The sequence below is a fragment of the Capra hircus genome, chromosome 24 (assembly GCF_001704415.2).
Source record: "Capra hircus breed San Clemente chromosome 24, ASM170441v1, whole genome shotgun sequence".
NCBI classification, from domain to species: Eukaryota; Metazoa; Chordata; class Mammalia; order Artiodactyla; family Bovidae; genus Capra; species Capra hircus.
This window is the reverse complement of record NC_030831.1, coordinates 47,731,493-47,757,169: the sequence shown is the minus strand read 5'-3', so window position 1 is coordinate 47,757,169 and position 25,677 is coordinate 47,731,493. Positions and strand designations below refer to the sequence as shown.

The 25,677-nt window shown below is 37.5% G+C and overlaps 1 protein-coding gene across 3 annotated transcripts in view; it reads left to right on the top strand.

Annotated features, from left to right (window-relative positions):
- The window catches only part of SMAD2 (SMAD family member 2), an 84,587-nt gene that overhangs the window by 19,958 nt on the left and 38,952 nt on the right, over window positions 1-25,677 (top strand). For all 3 annotated transcript variants that reach the window (XM_018039540.1, XM_018039538.1, XM_018039539.1), the window contains exon 2: window positions 11,661-11,949. In XM_018039540.1, coding sequence (XP_017895029.1) covers window positions 11,714-11,949 — 236 coding nt within the window. In that variant the 5' untranslated portion in view covers window positions 11,661-11,713. The remainder of the gene's footprint in view (window positions 1-11,660; window positions 11,950-25,677) is intronic.

Here is a 25,677-nt window from a genome sequence, read left to right as displayed (position 1 = left end):
TGATTTAAGTATAAATTTGTATGCTAAAAGACAATGTAAGGAAATGAAAAAAAAAATTCTAGGATTTGGAGGGGTTTTTTTTGTAATACACATTCAGTTGATAGGGTTTTTTATCAGAATAAAAAGTATACAAAGAATAGCAAATTGAAGAAATGTAAGGAATGCCATTTGCAGAACTGTTTTACAGTTATTAATAACTTGAGGGCTTTATTTGCTAGTTCGGGATAATCAGACCTCTTAACTGAAACTTTCCAGTGAGTAATCTTGAAATCCCAATTTTACTAAAATATCATTTGATAAGCTTTCATCTTTGGCTGTGAAGTGAAGCTTTCCTATTCTGTTGAAATTTGCACTGTGTTTACCACAGCTGGAATTAGGAGCAGGGTTAGTATCTGAACTTTTCAATTTTTGCAGATGTTGAGAAAAACATTTCTGACTTGAGTACAGAGCTTGCTACCACACTAGTGAAGAAAATCTGTATGATGTAAAAGATTCATTCATATTTTGATAACTTGATCATAAATTAATTTTCTTGTTTTCTTACTCTATTTTGTCCTCAAGTTGGAACATGCAGAAATCGATACCTTATAAAAACCTAAACTCAGTCTGTTTACATTTCAAAACTTTTGGCCAAATATATGATAACTTAGCTATTTAAAATGCCCAACTAATTAGCATTACTGCAAAAATTATTTTATTGCATGATTGAAAAATTCTCCAGAGATAATTAGCCAGGAGTTAACCAGCCATGATTACTAAGACATGACAAGTTAAGACTGGTAACTTTAAGTGATCACGTAGTTCCGAAGTGATCATAACTGCTCTTTCTAAGACATGGGACACTGAAATCATGGCCGTACTAGGTCATGAGGTCACTCAGATGACCCAGAATAGGTTTAAACTTTCCATGTTTCATTTCCATGAAGAAAAAAGTTTTTATAAAAGACTTTATAGAAAGTTTTCAAATCCCTAAGAATACATCCTAACTCACAATAAACATTTTTCCTAACAAAAATGAAACAGAGACCCTGTTTTACTCAGGTTCTTCCTGACACTGGGAATCCCTTTCATTTTGCTGGTAATATAAATGTTTGATTTTTATTCATTTTCCTAGCTGCAATTCTCATGGCTGAATTAATTGAACTAAAGGTATAGGCACTTTTAGATAGCATCTTGTTGTATTTGCTTGTTTGGGCAGTTTTTCGCAAGGAACAGGGCTCTTTCCTATAACTTAGGAAGTTCTAAGGATAAAATGGGTGTGGCGCTTGTCCGGCGCCTGGAGAGTCCTCTGAACACGAGCCTTCTCCGCAGGGCTGCGTGCTCGGCCTTGCCTGGGTGTGCACTGTCCTCCACTGACTACCCTCTGCTGGGCCTCTGCTGTGTTTTCTGTTGCCCCTGGTCATGTGATGAACACGAGGAAGGCCGTGTATTAATACTGACCCTGTAACCTGTTTCCAGATTGGCTTCTGTCTCTGTGTTCTGAATAGTGATTAATGCACCATGCCGTGCTGCTTAGCTTACACTGGTTAGTGACCATTATCTTCAAATCCTCCTTTGCCAGTAACACATGTGAATTGTTTGTGCAATCACTGAAGTAATGCTCTTAATATTAGCGGTAACTTCTGTCTTCAGTGTTTTAAATTGGACCAGCCTCGCTTTTCCCTCTCTCCTACCCTGTTGCTTCCTTGTACTCTGTGTTCCAGCAATACCTGCATTTATTTTTCTTTTTTTGAAACTCCTAAAATGTTTCCTGTCTCTCAAACATACTGAACTTTCTGCCTGCTGTTCGTTTTCTCTCTCTCTCGTCACACTTCTGCTTTGTTGTTGCTTTTGTGATATGTCTCCCTTCCAGAGGTTGAATTAATAAGCGTGTTCTCAGCGCTCGGATAGGACTGTCACATGGTATTGAGGCTCATGCAGCTGGCTCCACTAGAGCGTGCTTTGGGACACACAGTAGGAGCTCAGCAGAGTTGAAAACGTAGCCAGATACACTTTTTGCTGCCTGTTAGTTGCAAATGTCTGCTTTGGTTTGTAAACATCTACGTGTGTTTGGTGAAGTTTTATGTGTCTGCTTTATTTTGTCAGGTTGTAGTTTTATATACTATAGTATTTTCAATTCTAATATTTAGTATACTATAATATATAGCATTTTTATGTATGTTTATTTGTGTGCATTTTTACAGCATCTGTCACTCTAGACAGCTTAATGTGCTATCTGCTGTGCAATTCTCATTGTTCTTTACTTCCCTCACAGTGGGAAAACTTTAAAGGAAGTCACATAATCTTATTTTTTGACTCCTTTCAAATTTTTGGCATCTAAATCACAGTTGGGCTATCAAGGATGTCAGGACAGTGTTGCTATGTGGAATTCCAGAGATGTCCCTATAAAAAAGTTACTATGGCCAAGTAAATCTATGAAATTTGGGACGCTTGGGACAGTCTCCTGAATTAGGTTGGGGACCTGTTGTTTTTTCCTTTTGAGGGGAATGAATATGATTGTAATTATTGATAATTAGGTTGTGACCATTATTTTCTAGCAAACTATACCAAGGCCTCAGTATCTTTAGCTGGAAGATCATTTTTGAGAATGACCTTTCAAGAATTCAGAGTCCTTTTTTGAGAGTTACACTTGCTTATTGAATAGTAAGCGTATTCTCGTTGTACAGCAGCCTTGCCACCACTGCCCCAGTTAAGTCTGTGATTGGATGTCATTTGGGCTCTCAGTTTTTGTTCTTAGATAACAACCCCGCCCCCCACCACACCTGTCCCTGTTCCCCAACGTACACCTAGAAGTGCTTGTAGAGGCTCACCTCCGGGTTGTGGGCAGACACGTGCAGGCTTACATACATTGTTGGTCAGCTGCCACCGTCTCCCTTCTGAAACTTCCAGTATGAGTTGGCATATTGAAGGTTTGGTAACTTTTTAAGTTAAGAAGCCTTTTTAATTTTGCTTATTTGGAACTTCTTAGTGTATTTGTTTAGGTGCTTTTTAATTTTTTTGAGTTGTAATTTACACATGACAAATGCCCAAACCTTAAATTTTCAGTCTGTGAGTTTTGGTAATTGTGTACTCACATGGAATTACTACTCAAAAAAAGATAGAAAACAATTTTATCACGCCAGAAAGGTATTTGTGCCTCTGGCCAAGCATTCCTCTGTGTGTTCCTACCTTTTCCTGAGACAGTTATTTTGACTTTTGTCGCTACATTAGTTTCCCTACTTATTAGAAGTCATAAGTGGAATCAGTGTATATTTTGTATATTTTGTTCTTAAGTAATAACTTTATCATTTTTCCCTAACATGATCGTTTTGAGATTCATCTGTGTTGTGAAGTATATACATAGTTCACTCATTTTTGTTGCTGAGCAATATTCCATTGTGCGAATATACGGCAATTTAAATTTTTTTTCCCCTGTTTTCTTGGTATTTGGGCCATTTCCAGTTTTGGGCCATTGTGAATATGGCTGCTGTGAACATTCTTGTACAAGTTTCTTTTTGTGAACCTAAGTTTTCATTTTTCTTGAACATATGTCTAGGAGTGAAATATGTTGAACTTTGTAGGAGCTTGCCAGTCTTCCAAAGGTGCAGAACCATTTTACACTCATATCAGTAGGGTGTGAGCATTCTGGTACACATGTCAGGCCGAGTAATGGTCCCCAAAGACACCCATGTTCTAATCCCCAGAACCAGTGAATATTACTTGATATGGCAAAAGGGACTTGCCAGGTGTGGTTCAGGATCTTGAGATGTGGAGGTTTTGGGGAAGTACCTGGATGAACCCTAAATGTAATCACAGGTGTCCTAACAGGAGGGTAGAAGGACGTTTGGTTACAGAAAGCAGAGGCAGTGTGACAGTGGGGGCAGAGATGGAAGTGATATGCTTCGAAGATGGAGGAAGGGGGTAAAGCCAAGGTATGCAGGAGGCCTGCAGGAGCTGAGGGGAGGGAAGCAAAGTCTCCTCTTAGAGTCTTCGGAAGGAACCGATCCTGACGCTACTTTGACTTTCTTTAATTTATTGAGACTCATGTCGGTAGCTCTGTATTGTTCTAAGGCACTGAGTTTGTGATAATGTGTTATAGCAGCAATAGCAAACTAGTAGATTCTATGTCTTCACCAGCATTTGGTGGTGTCAGAATATTTTAAAACCATTTTAGATGTGAAATGCATTGCGGTTTTAACTTGTATTTTTCTGAAGAATGTTGATATTAAGCATCTCCTAATGTGCTTATTGCACTCCTGTATCCTCTTCATGAAATATCTGTAATTTGTCTTTTGCCTATTTTTTTAAAAACAGAGTTCACGTTTTTCTTTGACTTTCAGTTCTTTATATATTCTGAATAGTAGTCCTTTGCCATATATATTTATACCATATTTTTTCTCTAATCTGTGACTTACTCGTTTTTTAAAGGTGTCTTTAGGTAAGCAAACATTTTAAGTTTTGATGAGGTTTGTGTTATAGTTCTTTTATGGTTAGTGCTCTTTATATCTTAAGGACATAAAAGTATTTTTTGTTTCCCTCTGGAGATAAGATTTTCCTTTCCCATTGAGGATGGTATAAGATCGTGATTGAGGCTTACTGTTTTCCATGTTGTTGAAAAAATGTTGAAAATAGATTGACTTGGTGCCTTGGAAATCTTGGTAGCAAGGGCTTCCCTGATAGCTCAATTGGTAAAGAACTCACCTACAATTCAGGACACCCTGGTTCGATTCCTGGGTCAGAAAGAACTGCTGGAGAAGGGATTGGCTGCCCACTCCACTACTGGGGTTCCCTTGTGACTCAGCTGGTGAAGAATCTGCCTGCAATGCTGAAGACCTGGGTTCAATCCCTGGGTTGGGAAGATCTCCTGGAGGAGAGAAAGGCTACCTGCTTCAGTATTCTGGCCTGGAGAATTCCAGTATAGTATAGTCCATGGGGTTGCAAAGAGTCAGACACAATTGAGTGGCTTTCACTTTACTTGGTAGCAAATGAGTTGACTGTATATGTGTGTGTCTATTTCTGAACTCTTGTATTTCACTCTGTTTATTTTTCCTATGCCTACTCTATGATCTTGATTACTAAGTCTTGAAATAAGGTGTTATAAGTCCTCCAAAATCATTCATTTTTCAAGATTGGTTTTACTGTTCTAGATCTCCTGTTTCCATGGGAATTTTAGCATCAGCATATTGATTTCTTAAAAAAAAATCCTGCTGAAATTTCAACAGGGCCTGCATTTATGTCAAACTGGGGAGGATAGACATTTAAATAATATTGTCTTCCTGTTTATAAACATGGTCTCGATTCATTTCAGTCTTCTCTCATTTACCTTAGCAATATTTTGCATTTCTTAGTAGAAAGGTCCTGAGTATCTTTATTTAGATGGACCTACAGGTTTTTTGTTGTTGCAGTTATGTATTGTATTTCTTTAAATTTCCTTTTCCATTTGTTCTTTGCTTGTATGTAGAGATACAGTTAGTTTTATATGTTGACCTTCTATCATAAAACCTTACTGGCTCACTTGCTAATTTTACCTGTGTTCTTATAGATTTTTATGCAGTTGCCGATAGAAACCACCATATCACCAGAGAATATACTTCTTTCTTTCCAGTCTTTATGTGTTTTACTTCTTTCTTGCCTTATTGCAGCGGCTGGAACGTCCAGTGCGTTATTGAATAGAATGGTGGCTGTGGGCATCCTTGTCTTATCCTCAGTCATAAGGGAAAGAGACTTAATGTTGTTTCATCATTAGATATGTTGCCAACTGTAGTTTTTCAGTTATCCTTTTCCAGAATGAAGAACTTCTTGCTCGTCTCTGTTTCTAATTCTCTTTAAGAGTTTTTGATCGTGGATAGATACTAAATTGCTTCCATGGTGGCTCAGTGGTAAAGAACTGGCCCGCCAATGCGGGAGATTCAGGTTCGATCCCTGAATCAGGAAGATTGCTGGGAAGGAAATGGCAACCCACTCCAGTATTCTCTCCTGGGAAATCCCATGGATAGAGCAGCTTGGTGGGCTATAGTCCATGGGTTCACGAAAGGGTCACACACGGCGTAGTGACTAAACAACAATAGATGTTAAATTAGCATTGTCGTGTGCTTCTCTTTTCCTGCATCAGTTAAGAGAATCATAAGGATTTTTCTTGTATACTGTAAATGAGGTGCTTGATTTTTTTTTTTTTTCTTTTAAACTGGTAAACATGCACCCCACTCCAATACTCTTGCCTGGAAAGTCCCATGGACGGAGGAGCCTGGTGGGCGGCAGTCCATGGGGTCGCGAAGAGTCAGACACGACTGAGCGCTTCACTTTCACTTTTCACTTTCATGCATTGGAGAAGGAAATGGCAACCCACTCCAGTGTTCTTGCCAGGAGAATCCCAGGGACGGGGGAGCCTGGTGGGCTGCCGTTCATGGGGTCGCACAAAGTCGGACACGACTGAGGCGACTTAGCAGCAGTAAACCAGTTTTGCCCCTTGGAAAAATTGCCACTGTTTCTACTTTTCCCCATTTATTCGCCATGAAGTGATTGTACCGGTTCCCATGATCGTAGTTGTCTGCATGTTGAGTTTTAAGCCAGCTTTTTCACTCTCTTCTTTCACCTTCATCAAGAGGCTCTTTAGTTCCTCCTCACTTCACGCCATTAGAGTGGTGTCATCCACTCTCTGAGGTTGTTGGTATTTCTCCCAGCAGTCTTGATTCCAGCTTGTGATTCATCCAGCCCAGCATTTCACATTATATACTCTATATAGAACTTAAATAAGCAGGGTGGCAATAGATAGCCTTGTCAAACTCCTTTTCGAATTTTGAACCAGTCTGTTGTTCCTTGTCCAGTTCTAACCGTTGCTTTTTGACGTGTATTTAGGTTTCTCAGGAGACAGGTAAGGTGGTTTGGTATTCCCATCTCTTTAAGAATTTTCCACAGTTTGTTGTGATCCACACAATCAAAGGCTTTAGTGTCAGTGAAGCAGAAGTAGATGTTTTCCTGAAATTTCCTTGATTTCTCTATGATCCAGTGTATGTTGGCAATTTGATCTCTGGCTTCTCTGTGTTTTCTAAATCCAGCTTGTACATCTGGAACTTCTTGGTTCACATACTGTTGAAGCCTAGCTTTGAAGGATTTTGAGCATAACCATGCTAGCATGTGAAATGAGCACAGTTGTATGGTAGTTTGAACGCTGTTTGGTATTGCTCTTCTTTGGGATTGGAATGAAAACTGACCTTTTCCAGTCCTGTGGCCACTGCTGAGTTTTCCAAATTTGCTGACATATCAAGTGCAGCACTCTAACAGCATATCATCTTTTAAGATTTTAAATAGCTCAGCTGGAATTCCATCACTTCCACTAGCTTTGTTTGTAGTAATGCTTCCTAAAGGCCCAATGATTTCAGCCTCCAGAATGTCTGGCTCTAGGTGGGTGACCACAGCATCATTTGGGTATGAACTTCATCAAATCCCTTACAGTTATACAGTGGAGGTGACAAATAGATATAAGGGATTAGATCTGAAGAACTACAGTGTTACAGAGATTGGTAACATTGTACAGGAAGTGGTGACCAAAACCATTTCAAAGGAAAAGAACTGCAAGCAGGCAGAGCGGTTGTCTGAAGTTGTTGTTTGGTTGTTCAGTCGTGTCGGACTCTCTACAACCCCATGGACTGCGGCACGCCTGCCTTCCCTGTTCTTCACCATCTCCCAGAGCTTGCTCAGACTTATGTCCATTGAGTTGGTGATGCCATCCAACCATCTCATCCTCTGTTGTCCCCTTCTCTTCTTGCCTTCAGTCTTTCCCAGCATCAGGGTCTTTTCTAATGAGTTGACTGTTCGCATCAGCCGGCCCAAAGTATTGGAGCTTCATCTTCAACATCAGTCCTTCAGTGAATATTCAGGGTTGATTTCCTTTATGATTGACTTGTTTGATCTCCTTGCTGTCCAAATAACTCTTGAGAGTCTTCTCCAACACCACAGTTCAAAAGCATCATTCTTTGGCGTTCAGCAGCCTTTATGGTCCTACTCTCACACCCATACATGACTGCTGGAAAAACCATAACTTTGACTATCTAGACCTTTGTCGGCAAAGTGATTTCTGCTTTTTACTACGTTGTCTAGGTTTGTTGTAGCTTTTCTTCCAAGGAGCAAGTGTCTTAATTTCATGGCTACAGTCACCATCTGCAGTGATTTTGGAGCCCAAGAAAATGAAGTCTGTCACTGTTTCCATTGTTTTCCCATCTATTTGCCATGAAGTGATGTCTGAGGAGGCTTTCTAAATAGCTTAGGAAAGAAGAGAAGCAAAAGGCAAGGGAGAAAGGGAAAGATACTAACTGAATGCAGAGTTCCAGAGAGTAGTAAGGAGAGATAAGGAAGCCTTCTTAAGTGAACAATGCGAAGAAGTACAGGAAACCAATAGAATGGGAAGCACTAGAAATCTCTCAAAGAAAATTGGAGATATCAAGGGAACATTTCATGCAGGGATGGGCAGGATAAAGGGTAGAAATTGTAAGGACCTAGCAGAAGCAGAAGAGGTGGCGAGGATACACAGAAATACTATATTTTAAAAGTCTTAATGACCTGGATAACCACGACGATGTGGTCACTCATCTGGAGCCAGGCATGCTGAGTGTGAAGTCAGGTAGGTCTTAGGAAGCGTTTTCAGATAGCTTTTCTTTGTGCTCATTCTTCAGCATCAGGGCACGTTTGTCTGCTGCTGCTGGTGGAGCTATTTCCTGCCTTCCTCTAGGAGTAGACCGTAGGGATGCTACACATGAGCAGCTTGTCATGTGGCAGGTGCGCAAGTAGGTTTTGCTACCCCCACCCTCCCAGATCGGGTTCTGCTCCTCCCTCTGAGGCAGGGCTCTTCCCTTGGGCCTGGGAAGTGGGAGGCTTTCCTGCATCTACTGTCCTGGCTGAAGGCTTTGTTTCATGTGAGATGGCCGCTTAATGGGAAGGAGCTCTCTGTTATCTTTACTTTTATCTTTAATATTCAGTAGGTTGAAATATTCAGCAGATTGACTGTTAGCTGTTTCCTTTGCATCTGTGGGTTGATGTCTGATATCAATTTGGCAGTATTCTTGACCATTATCTCTTCTTATGCTTTTTCTGCCCCATTTATCTCCTGGGACCCCAGTTATACTCCACTCAAACCCAAGTTCACATTTGATGTTGGATGTTCTGGGATTTTTTTCCACACTTTTTTTTTTCTCTTCGTGTTTAAATCTGAGCACTTTAATTTGGCCTGTCTTCAAATTCACTGCTTATTTTTGTCTGTTTCTAAATCCGTCTAAAGAGATCTTTAATTTCTGATATTGTATTTTTCATTTCTCACATTTCCCTGTGATCTTTATTTATAGCTTCAGTGTCTGTGATGAAAATCTCTGTTTGGTTATTCATGCTGTCTATCTCTTCCATCAGTTTTCATCATAGTTAAAAGTATGTCTGGTAATCTCCAAATCTAGACCCTCTGATCTGATTATATGAATACTATCCTCTTCTGACTGTGGTTTGCTCCTCTCTCTGTCTTGTAATTTTTGAGTGAATGCTGAATGTTTGTGTAAAATCAGTGCAACGGCCCTTCATTTCTTGCAAGGCTAAGTGATAAGATGTGTGTGTAGTTGACCTAGTTCTCGGCTTGTTTGCAACTTCAGCTTGATTAGCTCAAGTGTTTTAAGAGTAGGGTTAAGACTTCACATTCTGCAAGATTTGTTGTCTTATTGTAATTTTAGTTCTTTCCCTGTACTTTGTATCTGAGCCATCAGCTTTCTGAACTGCGGGTGATTTCTCTGTTTTTCTCTGGGTTTTTGTGATTCTGGAGTGCTGCCCTCAGGCTCTTGTATCTTCCAGTGCTTTCTCTCAGCAATCCTTTCCTACCCTAGCCTTGGTAGTTCAGTTTACAGAGTATCTCTGTAGAAGTTCTTGTCTCAGCTCTCCTGTCCCACCTCAGCCTAGGCAGCTCAAGTGTCTGGAATCTCTTGGATAACTTTCTCTTAACTCTCCTTTGCAAGGCATTTGAAGAAGACCTTTAGCTTCTTGGGTTATCTCAGCTTTCCAGCCTTGTCCTCTACCCTTTGGCACACTTTGGCCAACACTTGGCGCAGGTCTGTGGGATTGAGTGGTTGAGTAGTGCAGACTTGTTCTGTGGAATCCTTGGAATTCTAATATATCTTGTCTGCTTAAATGTTAGTGTTGAAATGTGTTAAAATTTAGGTTGATTTCTGCTTATTCTCACTGTGGTGGGATTATTCCTCCATAGCTGCTCTACCAGGAAAGAGACCATCTTTGGGTTCCTTTTTCTATGAAGACTCAACACTTTTTGAAATTTAGTTCCACTCAGGTTACTTTGCATCTTAAACTTCCTGATGGGTTCAGAAAAACCATGATTTTATATCTTTCCTGTCTTGTTTTGATTGGTAAGGTGAAAGTAATGATCTGTTGTGATCTTTTACATCCTAATTAGAAGTGGAACTCCTTTATGGAATACTTTCTGGTATATAACCTAGCAAATACCTGATAAAGTTTGTTATTTCACTTTGCTGTAGTTGGATTTTCTACTGAATTCTCAGAGCTAGATTTTGAAATATTTTCCATTCTTCTCAAATCTGAACTCTGCAGTTCTGTCCTCAAGTGGCAAATTATCTTATCTCTTTCTTTGAGATTAAAGCCATTGACATTAAACTGTAATTGAAAGGCTTGTGGAGAGTGTGGGAAGAATTTGCAGTAGCTGCTTAGAAAACTGGGTAAATGAAAAACTAACACGGTTAGCTGTAGGGAAGAGAGTTGTACAGAAAGGAGCACATGATGATACAGTAGTTTACTACTGATGTCATCAGGTACAAAACTACAGTTGGGAGATAGTTATTTTTAAAGTTGGAAGAAAGCAAGTGGCTGTGGTGTAAATCCTGATTTTCTTGTAGAAAAGTCGATTAGTATATCTAAACCTGATATTTCAAGGGCTATCATTACTGAGGTATAAATAGCAAAAATAAATTTAAAAGATTTTAAGGAATTTGTACCTTGGTGTAAGAGGAGGAGCTGTATTTGACTTTATTCCCTCTATGTGTTGTTACTTAGATAAAAACGAACATTTTTTTAAAAGAAGCTTAATTAAAAGTCTTCTCGGGGGATAGTAAAAATGAACCAAGTCTTTTCTTCACAGACTCTTTTTACTTTTATTTCTTCCTTCTTGTTTACTTCACACTTGATGCCTTTTCCTTTGTTATAACTTTAGATTTTCCTTTATGATAATTAGCTATGAAAGTTTAAAACTTTGGGGTTGTTGGGCTTGTAAATTAAAAAGTATCTTTTGTTAACGAGTTTTGAGAACAGATTGAAATGCCAAAAGGTGAGGAAAACTTCTTTTGGTAAAATATTTTATTGATCCTATTAAAATTAAAAATAAAGTAGTATGGGTAATGAGAAACTTGTCCAGTGTTGATAAAGCTACGAGATTTTACTTGCAAAAGTATTATATTTATCCACTTGTAACATTGTCTTGTCTTTAGAAGAATTTGTTTTTTTCACAGTTCATTTAAATTAGTAAAGATATTTTCAAGGGTGAAAAAGATAACTTTTGAACATCTCTTGTGAAAATAATAATTTGAATTTCTCTTTCATCTTGTAATTGCCTTTTGGTATTGTGCTGAAACTAGTGGTTGATCGTAAAGTTAGCCTCTAAACTATTCTTTCGGTGTCTCTTCTAGGTTAGATTAAGGAGGATATTTTCTTAGAGTGGACCACCGCTTTTGGTAAGAACATGTCGTCCATCTTGCCATTCACTCCACCAGTTGTGAAGAGACTGTTGGGATGGAAGAAGTCAGCTGGTGGATCTGGAGGAGCTGGTGGAGGAGAGCAGAATGGACAGGAAGAAAAGTGGTGTGAGAAAGCAGTTAAAAGTTTGGTGAAGAAGCTGAAGAAAACAGGACGATTAGATGAGCTTGAGAAAGCCATCACCACTCAGAATTGTAATACTAAATGTGTTACCATACCAAGGTAAGTGTTGTTAGATAAGAAATTTGAGGGCCTTACTGTTGAAAGTTGCTTAAAGGAATCTAAGGGAACGTTACTGAAATTTTTTTACTTTCAAATCAGTAGTGATTATTAAAATAAGATAGCTGTTCTTAACCTATCACATTAATTTTGTTTGACTCATTAAGACTTATTTTATAAATCATTTTCTTGAACAGTGAGAAAGTTTAATAAAGCAAAATAAAATACTTAGACTGTATTTTTATCTTCACTGCCTTTGTTTACCTTCATTGCCTAAATGCTTCATTGTATACTTTTGTAGTTTCTGTGATCGAATTTGAATAAAGAGTCAAAGATTTTCTATCACTAGCGCAGTAGTGGCTGACCGTTTTCTCCTCCTCTGGTCAAAACTTCAAGTAAGGAGTTAACAGAGACAGCTCACATTGTGATGAATTCTGTATCGTTTTTATTTGAGTTACAACATTACTTCTAACAAAGAACCATATGTAAGACAGCTTCCTGTGTGTCATGGTTGGTCAGAACCTGTCTTGAAGACCTGCCTCTTGTATTAGAAGGATGTGTTACCTACGAGGTTGAAGTTTTATTAGTGTACGTTTAATCATTTTCAGAGTAGTGCCACTCTCAGAAGCAGTGTTTTTTAAAATAAAGTAGCAAGTGGTTTTAATTTGTACTGCTATAATTGTGCACATTATAGAGTTTGAGGGAGTGTCAGTTTATTGCATTTTCTAAAATGATTGTTTGCAGTGTCATACACATAGGCTAGCATATGGCATGTGAAACCATTCTACTTGACATGTTTCTAATGAGTTTTGGGAAATCCACTGTGGATGCTTGTTGATAATAGAGCCTAGTAACACCAGCCTATCTACTTGCAAATACTAACAGAATGTTTCCTGCCTTGTTTGGTAGATTAATTATCCATTTCTTTTACCTTGCTTGTTTCATGTATTTCTTAAGTAAGAGTCACTTTTCCTGGTTTATTCTTTCATTTTAGAAATGTTTATAGATGCCTGGCATTTCAGTTCAGTAAACAGTTGTTAATATCAACATATAGTCTTTGCTGTTGAGTTGCTTACTTCCTAGTAAGGGAGGTTAACTTGAAAAAATAAGAAAGATAGTTTTATAACATACAGTAGGCATTCTGAAAGATGTATGCTCAGGGAGTTGTGTCCAAAGTGGGAAGCCTTCCCTATTCTGCAGCTTGTGAAAATTTTCCTCCTGAAGAAAGATTGGTGGCCGAGTTGGATGGATGTCAAGGAGGAATTTAGTTAGGAGAAGCTTGATTCACCCAGAGTGGTGCTGTAGTGTGGCGGTGGGAAGGGCCGCTGACCGGGGTCCTGCGAGTGTAGGGGAGGAGATGGGGGACGGCCCGCCTCAGAGGCTGCGTGGTAGTGAGGAAGCGCTGCATGGGTCAGGGGGGAGACATCAGAGAGTCTCAGGCAAAGAAGTGAGGAAAAGGGCTGTGAGACTGTCAAGAGTGGAGGTGGGAGACTGGATAGTATGTTTCCTCCTCATCCAAGGGAGCAGTGTGGTCCGGTCCAGGAAGACATGGGGCCGTGGTTCTGCACCGCTTCATTTAAGGCTCTGCTGCCAGTGCAGTGAAGTGTTGACGGAGCGGAGCTGCAAGGAGAGTCGTGCAGTCCTGCCTCTTAAGGAGATTCAGTAGGTAGCAGCCTCTTGATTGAAATGTATAGACTTTGTATTTAAACTATGGAAGTCCCCTTAGTCAGATTTCTTTTCCTTCTTGTCCATTTTTCATTTTACACACTAGTTTTAGAGATTTTTTTTTTTTACATTCTTTTTCTTTAAAGATTTTTTTTCCCTAACACTTTTACCCGATCAATGAAAGTGAAGTGTTGCGTTTCCAGTATCTTGTTTTTCACTCTTTAATAAAAGTTCCATGAAGCTTAGAAACTTGCTTGTCTAATTTGGTGGGTTTGTTTTTTTTTTAATATTGCAAGAAATGTAGATTTAATATTGGCTGTTATCTATCAAAAAATTTGTTTCTTGTGCTGTTTGGAACCATATATTTTTTGAAGTTTGCTTTTTTGTTAATAGTTGAGAATTGTATCAGATTATTAGTCATTTCTTAACTACTAAATATCCTTAAACATTTGGTCAGCTCGTCATGGTGTCAGCTGTAAAACAGGGAGAGTGGGTGCAGAAAGGGCCCATTGTGGAGGGACCCAAACCACAGCTTAAGCAAAATTATTTAAGATGTAATGCAAAATGGGTTTACTGTAAGTCTGTTAGCTTAAATTGCAAGTGAGTTGTTAATAAAATACCTTTAGGTATTGATGCCTGGATGTTTTCATCATGTATTGATGAACTTGAAGCATAAATTACTTAATTTTTAAAATGGCAAATATTCTTAAATGGTCAGTGTCTCATTGACTGTCCACCGTTTCTTGCCCTCCACCTCCATCTGCTGCTGTTAGAGTGAACTGTGGGTAGGAACATAGACCTGTCGCTGTGTCCCTCCCACCCACCTCGTATAATTAGCTCTGCCTTCGTCGCTTTGTCTCTGAAGAAAGGGAGAGCTGTAGCTGCACGTATGTGTCCCTGCTTCCTTTCCTACTGTTGTATGTGGTGACCAAGTGATTCATGGGTAAAACTTAACCTACTAAGCTACAGTGAGCTGAATAGTATGGATAAAGGTTCATGAAGCTTTTCCATCTCGAGACAACTCAGTCAGAAATCAGAATGGCAGTTGATGTTTAGGTAACGAATCCGTCAAAAGAAGAAAAATTGGCTTTCAGTGCATATTATCTACAGAAAAACAAAATCCAAACAGCAGTGGAGATGGAGAGCTTGTAAAGTTAAAAACAAGAGACTGTGAGGTCTGAATGCTAATTTGATAATGGTCGTTGTACGTAAATAAGCAGGAATACAGAATTTTTTTTTTTTAAAACATAAATTATAAGGACTTTCCTAAGGTGATACTTTGTGTTTGACCGTTTATGACATTTTGATGGTTCATCCTAAAGAAACAGTCAGGAATATGGTCAAAGATTTCTGGTGTTCATTTCAGCATTGTTTTTAATAGCAAAGAATTAGGTAAATCCAATCATAAGCCATAGTTTCCTTAACAATAAAGGAAACTTACATAACTCATTTTATACCAGAATTGAATGGTAAAGTAAAATTGAATAGCAAAGTAAAGTTTATACCAATTTTACTCGTAAAAATAGATGCAAAAATTATAAATAGAAAAGCTCAAATTATAAAAACAAAACCACCAAATCATGAGTAGGTAAGGTTTACTGCAGGAATGCTAGTATGATTGACCTGTTGGAGGTCCATTAATATGAGGCACTGCATATTCATATTTATGAAAGCTCTGATCTTAATGGATCTAGAAAGGGCTTTTTATAAAATCCAGTGCTCATGTTAACAAATTAGGAATAGGAATTTTCTGAAGTTGGTAAAGCATAAAAATGTTAATGTTTAATCTTGAAACTTTAGAAGTAATGCCAAATTGTTAATAGTGATTACTTATGGATTACCTAAAAAGAGAAATGTCCTATAATATTTCCCTAATATTTATCTATGAAGGTATGTTTTACTTTTGAGTCAGCACAATTAAATGTTTAAAAAGAACTTTTTGGCAATACGTAGACTATTCTTACATATTTTTTAAAACCCTTGAAGTCAACTTTCCTGTTACAGGGAAACAATATTTTCATTTTCTTAACATTCTAATACATGTGTTTATATTTTTTCCTTTAAAAAGAATGTTCCTTAAAAAGATAAAGTAGTATGTGTTGTACATGATTCCAAATTCAAACATAGATTATACAGTGGGAAAATTCCTCCCTCTGCCTCCCGTCATCACCCGTATCCTCACCCAGTTGTATTACTGTTATCTTATATATCCTTCCAGGATACTGAGTATCTTATTAATACCGTCACAGACATTTGGATTTTGTTTTCCATCTTCCAGATTTTTAAAACATCAGAGTAATTGAAGTAAACTTTATGCAGATTGTCAGCTTTTATTTTTATTTTCATATTCCTACTCTTTTGCTTCTCTGGATAACCCAGAAAGAATTAAAGAAAAGTCTTTAGAAACTGAAGTATAGTATCCTTCGGTTCTCCTTAAATTAGTGCTTTTTTATTTCAGAAGAAACTAAGAATGATTGTTCCTCCCTCATACATCAGTGTGTGTGTGAGATAATATATATGGAGTACTGTGACAGAAAGAACTCTGAATTTGAAGTTTGATGACTTGTAAGCTTTCTTCAGTACTGATGAATGAGAATCCTGAGGCATGTAACTGTATTTTTTACTGTTTCTTCATCTGTGAAAGGGGTCAGTACTATCTTGAGTTCTTTCACAGTACTCTTTTGGGGTCTTTTGAAATACTATAACCATTGGTTTATAAGCTGTAAAGCACTATAGTCATGAATATGATTTATTTGAAATGTTCCCAGGTATTCCATGTCTTCATTTTCCTTCCAGGTTTTCTCCTAGAACTCATATTGAATTATAATTGTCTATCTTTGCTTAGTAAATGCTTTTACCAGATAACTATCATGATTTAATATAACTATTTATAAAATCAATTAGTCAAAACAGTGAAACAATGTATAAATGCAAACTAGAACTTTGAGACTTATCAGCCTCAGCATCCAACTTGTCATTTGCTGTTACGATCTGTGTATAAGTTGTGAAAGCACTTTTGGTGAACACTTCATTAGGCTCCTGTGAAACACAGTTTGAAAGACATGTTGTTAAGACCCTTAACCTTTATCTGATGCCTACATTTACATTTTGATTTTTTCTGAGGTAGTTAGGATCCTGGTATTCAAAGTCCTTTTGTGTATATAATACATTCTTCCATGGGGCATTTTTATCATTTACCTTATCAGAGAAAACATACCTACCCTAGAACCTAGGCTCCTTTATAAAATTATAGAACTATTCCCAGATTTATTATTATCTATTTAAATTTAACACTCATTACAGTAAACATCATCCTCACTTTTCTTGTCCCATTCACATAATGTATTTTGCTTTGAAGAATTCACTTAACAGCCTAGAATCAACCTAGCTAAAATAATACACATCTAAAAAATTGTAGCCGTGTTTTTAGATGCTACAGATGATGCCTTCCCCAAAGAGTAATTAACTTTTTCTTAGGTAGACAGGCTGATCACTTTCATCTCAGTGGCTGATCTGGGCTGAGGCTTGGTTGCCATTTTAATTTGTTTTAGTCTGCGCTGGCACATGCCTTTTATTTATTTATTTCCATCGTTAGCATTGTGGGAGATTCATATCAACTCTTCTTCCATAATTTGAGTTTGGTGCTTGATCCTGATGGTTGCATTTTTAAAATAAGGCAGACATCTTTGAGGGAGGAGAATCTTGCGATTGTCACAAGTTTGACCATGTTTATTTTCTTCATTAGAGTTTCTTTTCCCAGACTGAACCTGGTGCTCAGCTTGTACCTGGAATGTACAAGTGACTCCAGGGGAGGAAATGGCACAGACAGTTTTCTATTCACCAGAATAGATGTCTTCTCTTCTCTCAGTCTTTGTTCGTTTGGATCTCATTGCTTTAATTGCTCGCTGTGCTCACTGTTGTCTTTGAATAAATTTTTTTTTGTTACCTTTTTCCCTCGAGTTTTTGCAACAGGGAACATTAGCTTGCTGTGTATGACCTGCTTATATCTTACCTGGAAGTAAAATTGTAACAGCTAGTTAAAGTGAGACTTCTTATATATATTCAGAGACCCCCAAATCTGAGACCTGGTTACACGTAACCTACAGTCAGAATTGAGGTGCTATACCATTTATGCAGGAATTGCAGGAAAGATTAGCTGAGACAAGTATTGTTAGGTTTAACCTATCACTGACCTCCTCGCCATGATAAAGAGTTCGTGAGGGAGATCCCATATGAAAACTTGGAGAGAGTAGGTTTTTGCTCTGGCATTTCCCTTCTTCTTTTATCCAGATTGAGGGGTGTCAGGGACCTCCTCAGTTTGAATTGAGGTATGGGAGATAAATAGACTGGTACTTGATTGTCACCTGAAAAAGCCTAAAAATAAAAGTAAGAGACCAGTTGAGCTGCTTTGTATCAGTGGAAGTTTCCCACGGGACAGGTGGACTTTTCTAAGGTAGCTGAAGTTGACCTACCTTGAAAAGATCAAGAGGCTCAACTTGGAGAGTCAAAGTGACCCAAGCCAGACAGCCAGAGAAACTCTTGGAGTAGGAACTAACTGCAGGAAGAAGGTAGCATTTGGGCTTCTGACCTTATAGGGCTCTTCCCTCCTCATTCTGGAAGAGTTGAAGTTAGCAAAATTGAATGAGAGAATAAAAGTTTCGATTTAGATCAGAGTAGTAAAATAAATTTTTTCAAAGAGATTTTTGTTAATTATATATATATATTTATTTATATACTATATGTATACTTTATATATTTATATATATTGTGTACTAGAACAGCCATGTGATCTTTTTGAGATTTTATGCAGAAATGAGGAAAACAGTTTGAAAAGGAGCCTGCTTGAGGGTAATGATATGGGAATACTGAAAAGCTTTTCAAAAAACTGTCTATATTCTCCTCTTGAAAACTAGGGAACCCACATTTAGTGACACTGGGGACAAGCAAGCTGAATGGGGAGAATGGAGGAATGTTACATATGTCTACATGAATTGCATAGCTTTTTAACAAATTTTTTTTTTAACGAAAAATCTGTATACCTGTTAAATTATCCAATGATGCTTTTTCGCCAGGAACTATTTTATTACAATAGAGTCTTCTTTTATTACCATCACATTTTTTCCCCCCCTTGAACTGTTCAATCTCTGTTCTCAAAATCCAGTATTATTTTAGCTTTGCTTTTGGGTTATTATAAACAATGTGAATTGGTTGTCTTGAGACTCGTATGAAACTTATCATGAATAATGCTTAAATTAGAACTAAAATATGTAAAATTCTTGATTATCTCCCTCATCCCAGACTTTTTTATGAACCTTGCTTATGTTTATGGCTTTTTATGTATTAAGAGGATATAATTTTTCTGTAACTTGGTTTACCCTAAGTTTGCTAGGCTAGTGGGGGGAAGAAGTTAAGGGAGGCTGTATTTTTGTTAAGGATGATGTAAAAGTTCAGAGTTAGATAGTGAAGAGAAATTTATAGTGAAAAGTAATTAACTTACAGTAATTTTCCCATAATTTTTATGTGATTGCTTATATAATTTGCATTATGTAAAACATTTTAACCTCTACATGTAAAATCCCACTGTCAGCTTCAAAGTGGTATACAAATGTGAGTTAATTTTTATCTTCTAGGATGCTAATATTAAAATTGTCAAATTAAAAAATCATTTCTTTACAGCCAAATACAGCGTCATAAAAATGTGTGATTAATAAGTTGAGTTTTTTACAGAACTCTATTCTGTTGTGCAATTCTTGTTTTAATTTGTATGCATTTAATAGATTGAAATGACCACGTAGTTATATTTTGTTAGGATTTCTTGTTTTTTAGGATACTATTTTTTTTAATTGTTAAAAACAGAATATGTATTAAAATAAATTTTAAAAATCCATCAGCTCTATTACTAAAATAAATGTCCTTGAGCCTACTTTGGTGCTGGCTTTTTTTTTTTTTTTTTTAAGTAAAATTTTCTGTTTTTTTGGAAGAACTTGAAATATTTTGAGCAACTATTTTTAGAATTGATATTTAAATCTTTTCAATGAGAGGGACTATTTTATTTATGTGGGGGATATTTTGCTATTTTTCAAAGGCAGTAGAAGCACCTAGCAAGATATCAAAGTAGTATTTTCAACATAACATTTAAAGAGAAAGGTCAGTAACTTTTTCAGTCATTTCTTGGTCCTTTCTTCTGCTTCTAAGAACAGCTGTTTCAAACCAAGAAGAATAAAAGTATCCCTTTTATCTTACTGGACTCTGGAAATTCTGTTGTCTCCTCCTGTTTTAATTTAGGAGTGACTCGACTAATTTCATTGTCCAAAGAATGTTTTTTTCCTGAGAAATTAACTCTTATAGTGACTGCTCTAGTTTTATAGTTAAGTACATTCTGTAATGCTTTACTTATCTAAAATGCTATACCAAAGTTATTGGTTTAATTTTATCTTGCCATATTTTTATTTTTATTGAACTATGTAAGAGGCAGAATAGAGTGGGTAATTAAGAATGCAGCCTCTGTCCCTACCCCTTGCTAGCTGTACAACCTTAGACATGTCACTTTATCTCTGTGCTTTGATGATCTCATTTGTCAAGTGGGTTAACTGCCTTATTTGTGGGTTGTTGGGAGATTAAGTGATCTAGTATATGTAACAAGTTAGTGCTGTGCCCGATGTATAGTAAGTGCTTGATCTGTGTGAACTGTACATGGGATGAATCCCTCCCCAAACTTGATTTTGATGTGAGACTGATGAAGCCAAACGTATATTAAAAGGGAATGAAAAAGATTATTGCTCATATGATAAAGCTTTCGGGAAAAGCAGGACAGGCTTCCAGACTGGTCCAAAAATTACTTGAGAAAGAAGTAATGGGAGTCGTGGGGCTGGATTGATAATTCTTGTGTTCCTGTGTGTACCCAAACTTTCTTGGTTTAAAATTCCCACCAGCCACAAGGATTTCCTTAGCAGTTTGCTCACATTTGAGGCAGAGGGTTGAAGACATGGGGGAACTTGAAACTCTGCACATCAAAGTAGAGTCAGATTCCTCATTAAACTCAATAGGGGTAAATGAACGTAAACTACACCAAGTGCATCACAGTCAAACCCATGAAAGAGAAAATCGTGGAAGCAGCCAGTGAACAGTGAGATGTGTTACATACCAGGAAATAAAAATGTGAAGGACATGTGACCTTCTGTAGAAGCAGTGGGGCCAGAAGATGATAAAATGACATCTCCGAGAAGCCATAGCAATAAACATGTATCTAGTTAATAAAACTTTAAAAATATATGAGTAAAACTTGATAGAATTAATGTATCAGAATCACAGATTTGTGGCTATAGACAGTTAAATAAGACCAAAAAAGTGAGGAAAGACATGGAAGATCTAAATTACGTTACTGTTTTGATATTTATAGAAAAGTAGATCTAAATCGGTGTAGTAAGTCTTTTCAAGTACTCATGGTACCCTCACCAGGAAAGACTATTTGCAGGGTTCAGTAAATTTTAAAAGATTAAAAGTCAACAGAGTATGTTCTCTGCCAAGAACAGAATAAAATTAGAAATCAATAAGACGTATTAAAAATGGAAATTATCATAATTCTTTGACCCATGGGTTATTTAGAAGAAAACTGTGAGCAAAATTAGAATATGTATCAAAACTAAAGGATAATCAGATTACACTATGTAAAATAAGTGGGATGTAGATAAAACAATGCAGAGTTCCAAAGAATAGCAAGAAGATAAGAAAGCTTTCTTCAGTGATCATTGCAAAGAAATAGAGGAAAAGAACAGAATGCGAAAGACTAGAGATCTCTTCAAGAAAATCAGAGATACCAAGGGAACATTTCATGCAAAGATGGGCTCAATAAAGGACAGAAATGGTCTGGACCTAACAGAAGCAGAAGATATTAAGAAGAGGTGGCAAGAATACCCAGAAGAACTGTACAAAAAAGATCTTCACGACCCAGATAATCATCATGATGTGATCACTCACCTAGAGTCAGACATCTTGGAATGTGAAGTCAAGTGGGCCTTAGAAAGCATCGCTACGAACAAAGCTAGTGGAGGTGATGGAATTCCAGTTGAGCTATTTCAAATCCCGAAAGATGATGCTGTGAAAGTGCTGCACTCAATATGCCAGCAAATTTGGAAAACTCAGCAGTGGCCACAGGACTGGAAAAGGTCAGTTTTCATTCCAATCCCAAAGAAAGGCAATGCCAAAGAATGCTCAAACTACCGCACAATTGCACTCATCTCACATGCTAGTAAAATAATGCTCAAAATTCTCCAAGCCAGGCTTCAGCAATACGTGAACCATGAACTTCCAGATGTTCAAGCTGGTTTTAGCAAAGGCGGAGGAACCAGAGATCGAATTACCAACATCTGCTGGATCATGGAAAAAGCAAGAGAGTTCCAGAAAAACATCTGCTTCTGCTTTCTTGTCTATGCCAAAGCCTTTGACTGTGTGGATCACAATAAACTGTGGACAATTCTGAAAGAAATGGGAATACCAGACCACCTGACCTGCCTCTTGAGAAATCTGTATGCAGGTAAGGAAGCAATAGTTAGAACTGGACATGGAACAACAGACTGGTTCCAAATAGGAAAAAGAGTACATCAAGGCTGTATATTGTCACCCTGCTTATGCTGGACTGGAAGAAACACAAGCTGGAATCAAGATTGCCGGGAGAAATCTCAATCACCTCAGATATGCAGATGACACCACCCTTATGGCAGAAAGTGAAGAGGAACTAAAAAGCCTCTTGATGAAAGTGAAAGAGGAGAGTGAAAAAGTTGGCTTAAAGCGCAACATTCAGAAAACGAAGATCATGGCGTTTGGTCCCATCACTTCATGGGAAATAGATGGGGAAACCGTAGAAACAGTGTCAGACTTGGTTTTTTTTGGGCTCCAAAATCACTGCAGATGGTGACTGCAGCCATGAAATTAAAAGATGCTTACTCCTTGGAAGAAAAGTTACGACCAAACTAGATAGCATGTTCAAAAGCAGAGACATTACTTTGCCGACTAAGGTCCGTCTAGTCAAGGCTATGGTTTTTCCAGTGGTCATGTATGGATGTGAAAGTTGGACTGTGAAGAAGGCTGAGCGTTGAAGAATTGATGCTTTTGACCTGTGGTGTTGGAGAAGACTCTTGAGAGTCCCTTGGACTGCAAGGAGATCCAACCAGTCCATTCTGAAGGAGATCAACCCTGGGATGTCTTTGGAAGGAATGATGCTAAAGCTGAAACTCCCGTACTTTGGCCACCTCATGCGAAGAGTTGACTCATTGGAAAAGACTCTGATGCTGGGAGAGATTGGGGGCAGGAGGAGAAGGGGACGACCCATGATGAGATGGCTGGATGGCATCATGGACTCGATGGACATGAGTCTGAGTGAACTCCGGGCGATGGTGATGGACAGGGAGGCCTGGCGTGCTGTGATTCATGGGGTTGCAAAGAGTCGGACACAACTGAGCGACTGAACTGAACTGAACTGAACAGGGAAATTTATAGCTTTAGATAATTATATTAGAAAAGTTATCTAAGATGTCACCTAGGAAATGAGAAAAGTTCAAAGAAAATAGTAAGTAGAAGGAAGATAAAAATAGCAGGAAATCAGTGATTAGAAAAGAGACAATAGAGATAATAAATCCGAAAGCTGATTCTTTAGGAAGATCAGTAGAATTGATAAATTCTCCTATGATACCGATGGACATAAGAGTGAAAGAGCCCATAGCCGTGAACTAGCTATGTATGAAATGATAGAGATAATATTATGCTAGATCCTACAGACATTAGAAGCATACTATGAATATATTTTTAACAACTTTATGCCAGTAATTTGTGATGGTCAAATTTAAGAACATGTTACTATGGCTGGTGCAGCAAGAAGTGGAAAATTTGGATAGCCCTATATCAATGAAAAAGAAACTGAACTCATAATCAAAATGTCTCTTACAAAGAAAAGTCCAGGTCCAGATGGTTTTACTGGTAAATTTAAAACATTTGTGCAAGAAATAACATCAATTTCATAGAAACTCAGAAAAACAGTTATTTTATGAGGTCATTGTAACCCCAATAGCAAAACCTGGCAAAGATGGCACAAAAAGGAGAAAATTTACAGATTAATATTAGTCATTAGCAAAGGTATAAAAAATTAACACGTATCTTCCAGCAATATACAAAGAGCACATCATAACTGAGTGAGATTTAGCTCAACAGTAAGAGGGTAGTTTATAATATTCAAAAATTAATCGGTGTAATTCAGAGCAATAACAAAGGGGGAAAGCAGTGTGATCACTGTACTTGGTTAGAAGCATTTGATAAAAATTCATCATCCTTTCATGACAAACACTCCCAGCTAATGAGAAATGTAAAGACATTTCCTCAGTCTGATAAAACACATTTGAAAAACTGACAGCTTAAGATTATACTTACAAAATAACATGTTTTCTCTAAGAGCGCAAGGATATCCATTCTTATGTCTTCTTCAGTTCATTATTTTATCAATAGTTGAGGACCTAGGCAGTGCAGTGGGCCAGGGAAATGAGATGTAAGAGACATAAAGAGCTCAAAGAATGGGTCAAATCGCTTATATTTGTAGATGATGTGATTATGTAAGAAACAAGGGATCTACAAAAACAGTCACTAAAGCAAATGAGTAAATTTAGCAAGGCTGCATTTTACAAGATGAGTTGTATTTTCTTTAAATACTCAATACATTAACAGCAAACAAGTGGAATTAATATTAAAACAATTCTATAAATAGCATCAATACAATTAAAATATCTAAGAATATTTTTTTAAAGACAAGATCTGTATATTAAAATTTCAAAATCTTAAAGATTAAGGACTAAATAAATAGAGAATTCTTCTCACATAAATAATTCTTTTTATCAGACTCGCACTCCCTCAGATAAACCTTATCAACTCTGCTCAGAATAAAAAGAAAAATAAGGCACTACAGAGTAAACAGACTAGACATTTTGAAGGAGATTTGACCCTTGGATGGAAGTGACAGGCAAATTTTCTGTTTTTATTGCTTTTATCCATGCAGAATGGATAGAGTAGCTACAATTTCAATATGAATTTCACCTTTTCTGGCCTGAAAAACCAGAGATCGGGATTGAGGACAACCAGAGTTGCTGATGAATGACAGAATTCTAATATGGAGAGAGCCACTGAAGGGAAGCCCCAAGTTTTCCTTTAAAAAACTCTGCCGAAATCACTAGGCTCATCCTTAAACTCACATGTGTGGGGTAGGGTAGTGCAGTATGGCTGAAGGTAAAAACTGATTGAAATTGCTTGAAGACTTAAGAGTTTGCAGTTTGAGTACAAACAAGTTAATTACATGCCAAAACAAAACCAGTTAACACTTGGAGGAATCTAGCATCTCCATCATGTAATGTTCAGTGTCCAACATATAGTCTTTTAAGTTACTCAACCTCTGAGAAACAAAGAAAATGGGACCTTTTCTCAGGAGGAAACTGATGGAGACACCTCTGAGACAACCTTCCTGTTTAACTATCATGCAGTAAACTGACATATATTTGTCTATTGAAGCACTCAGTAGTATTAAGTTCTCTTTCAGTTTAATTTGAATCAAATCAATCTCCATCAAACCCTAAAAATATATGTATTTGTTTTTCATAGAATATATACACTTAGCCTAAAATTTACATGGAAATACATAGGACCTAGAATATCCAAAGCAATTTTGAAAAAGATCAACAGTGTTTGAGGACTTAAATTATCTGACTTTGTGTGAAGCTACAATAATAATACATTGTGATTCTGTCATAAAAACAGATAAATAGGATAAAATAGAGAACGTTAAAATAGATGGTTCTGTAAAACTGTAAGAGATGTGGGTTCTTGGTTATTGGGGCCACCTGATGGGAAGAGCCAGACCCTGATGCTCAGGAAGATTGAAGGCAAAAGGAGAAGGGGGCAGCAGAGAACGAGATGATTAGAGCATCACTGACTCAATGGACATGAATTTGAGCAAACTCCAGGAGAAAGTGGAGGACAGAGGGGCCTAGCGTGTTGCAGTCAGTGGGGTTGCCAGGAGTCAGTCAGGGCTTA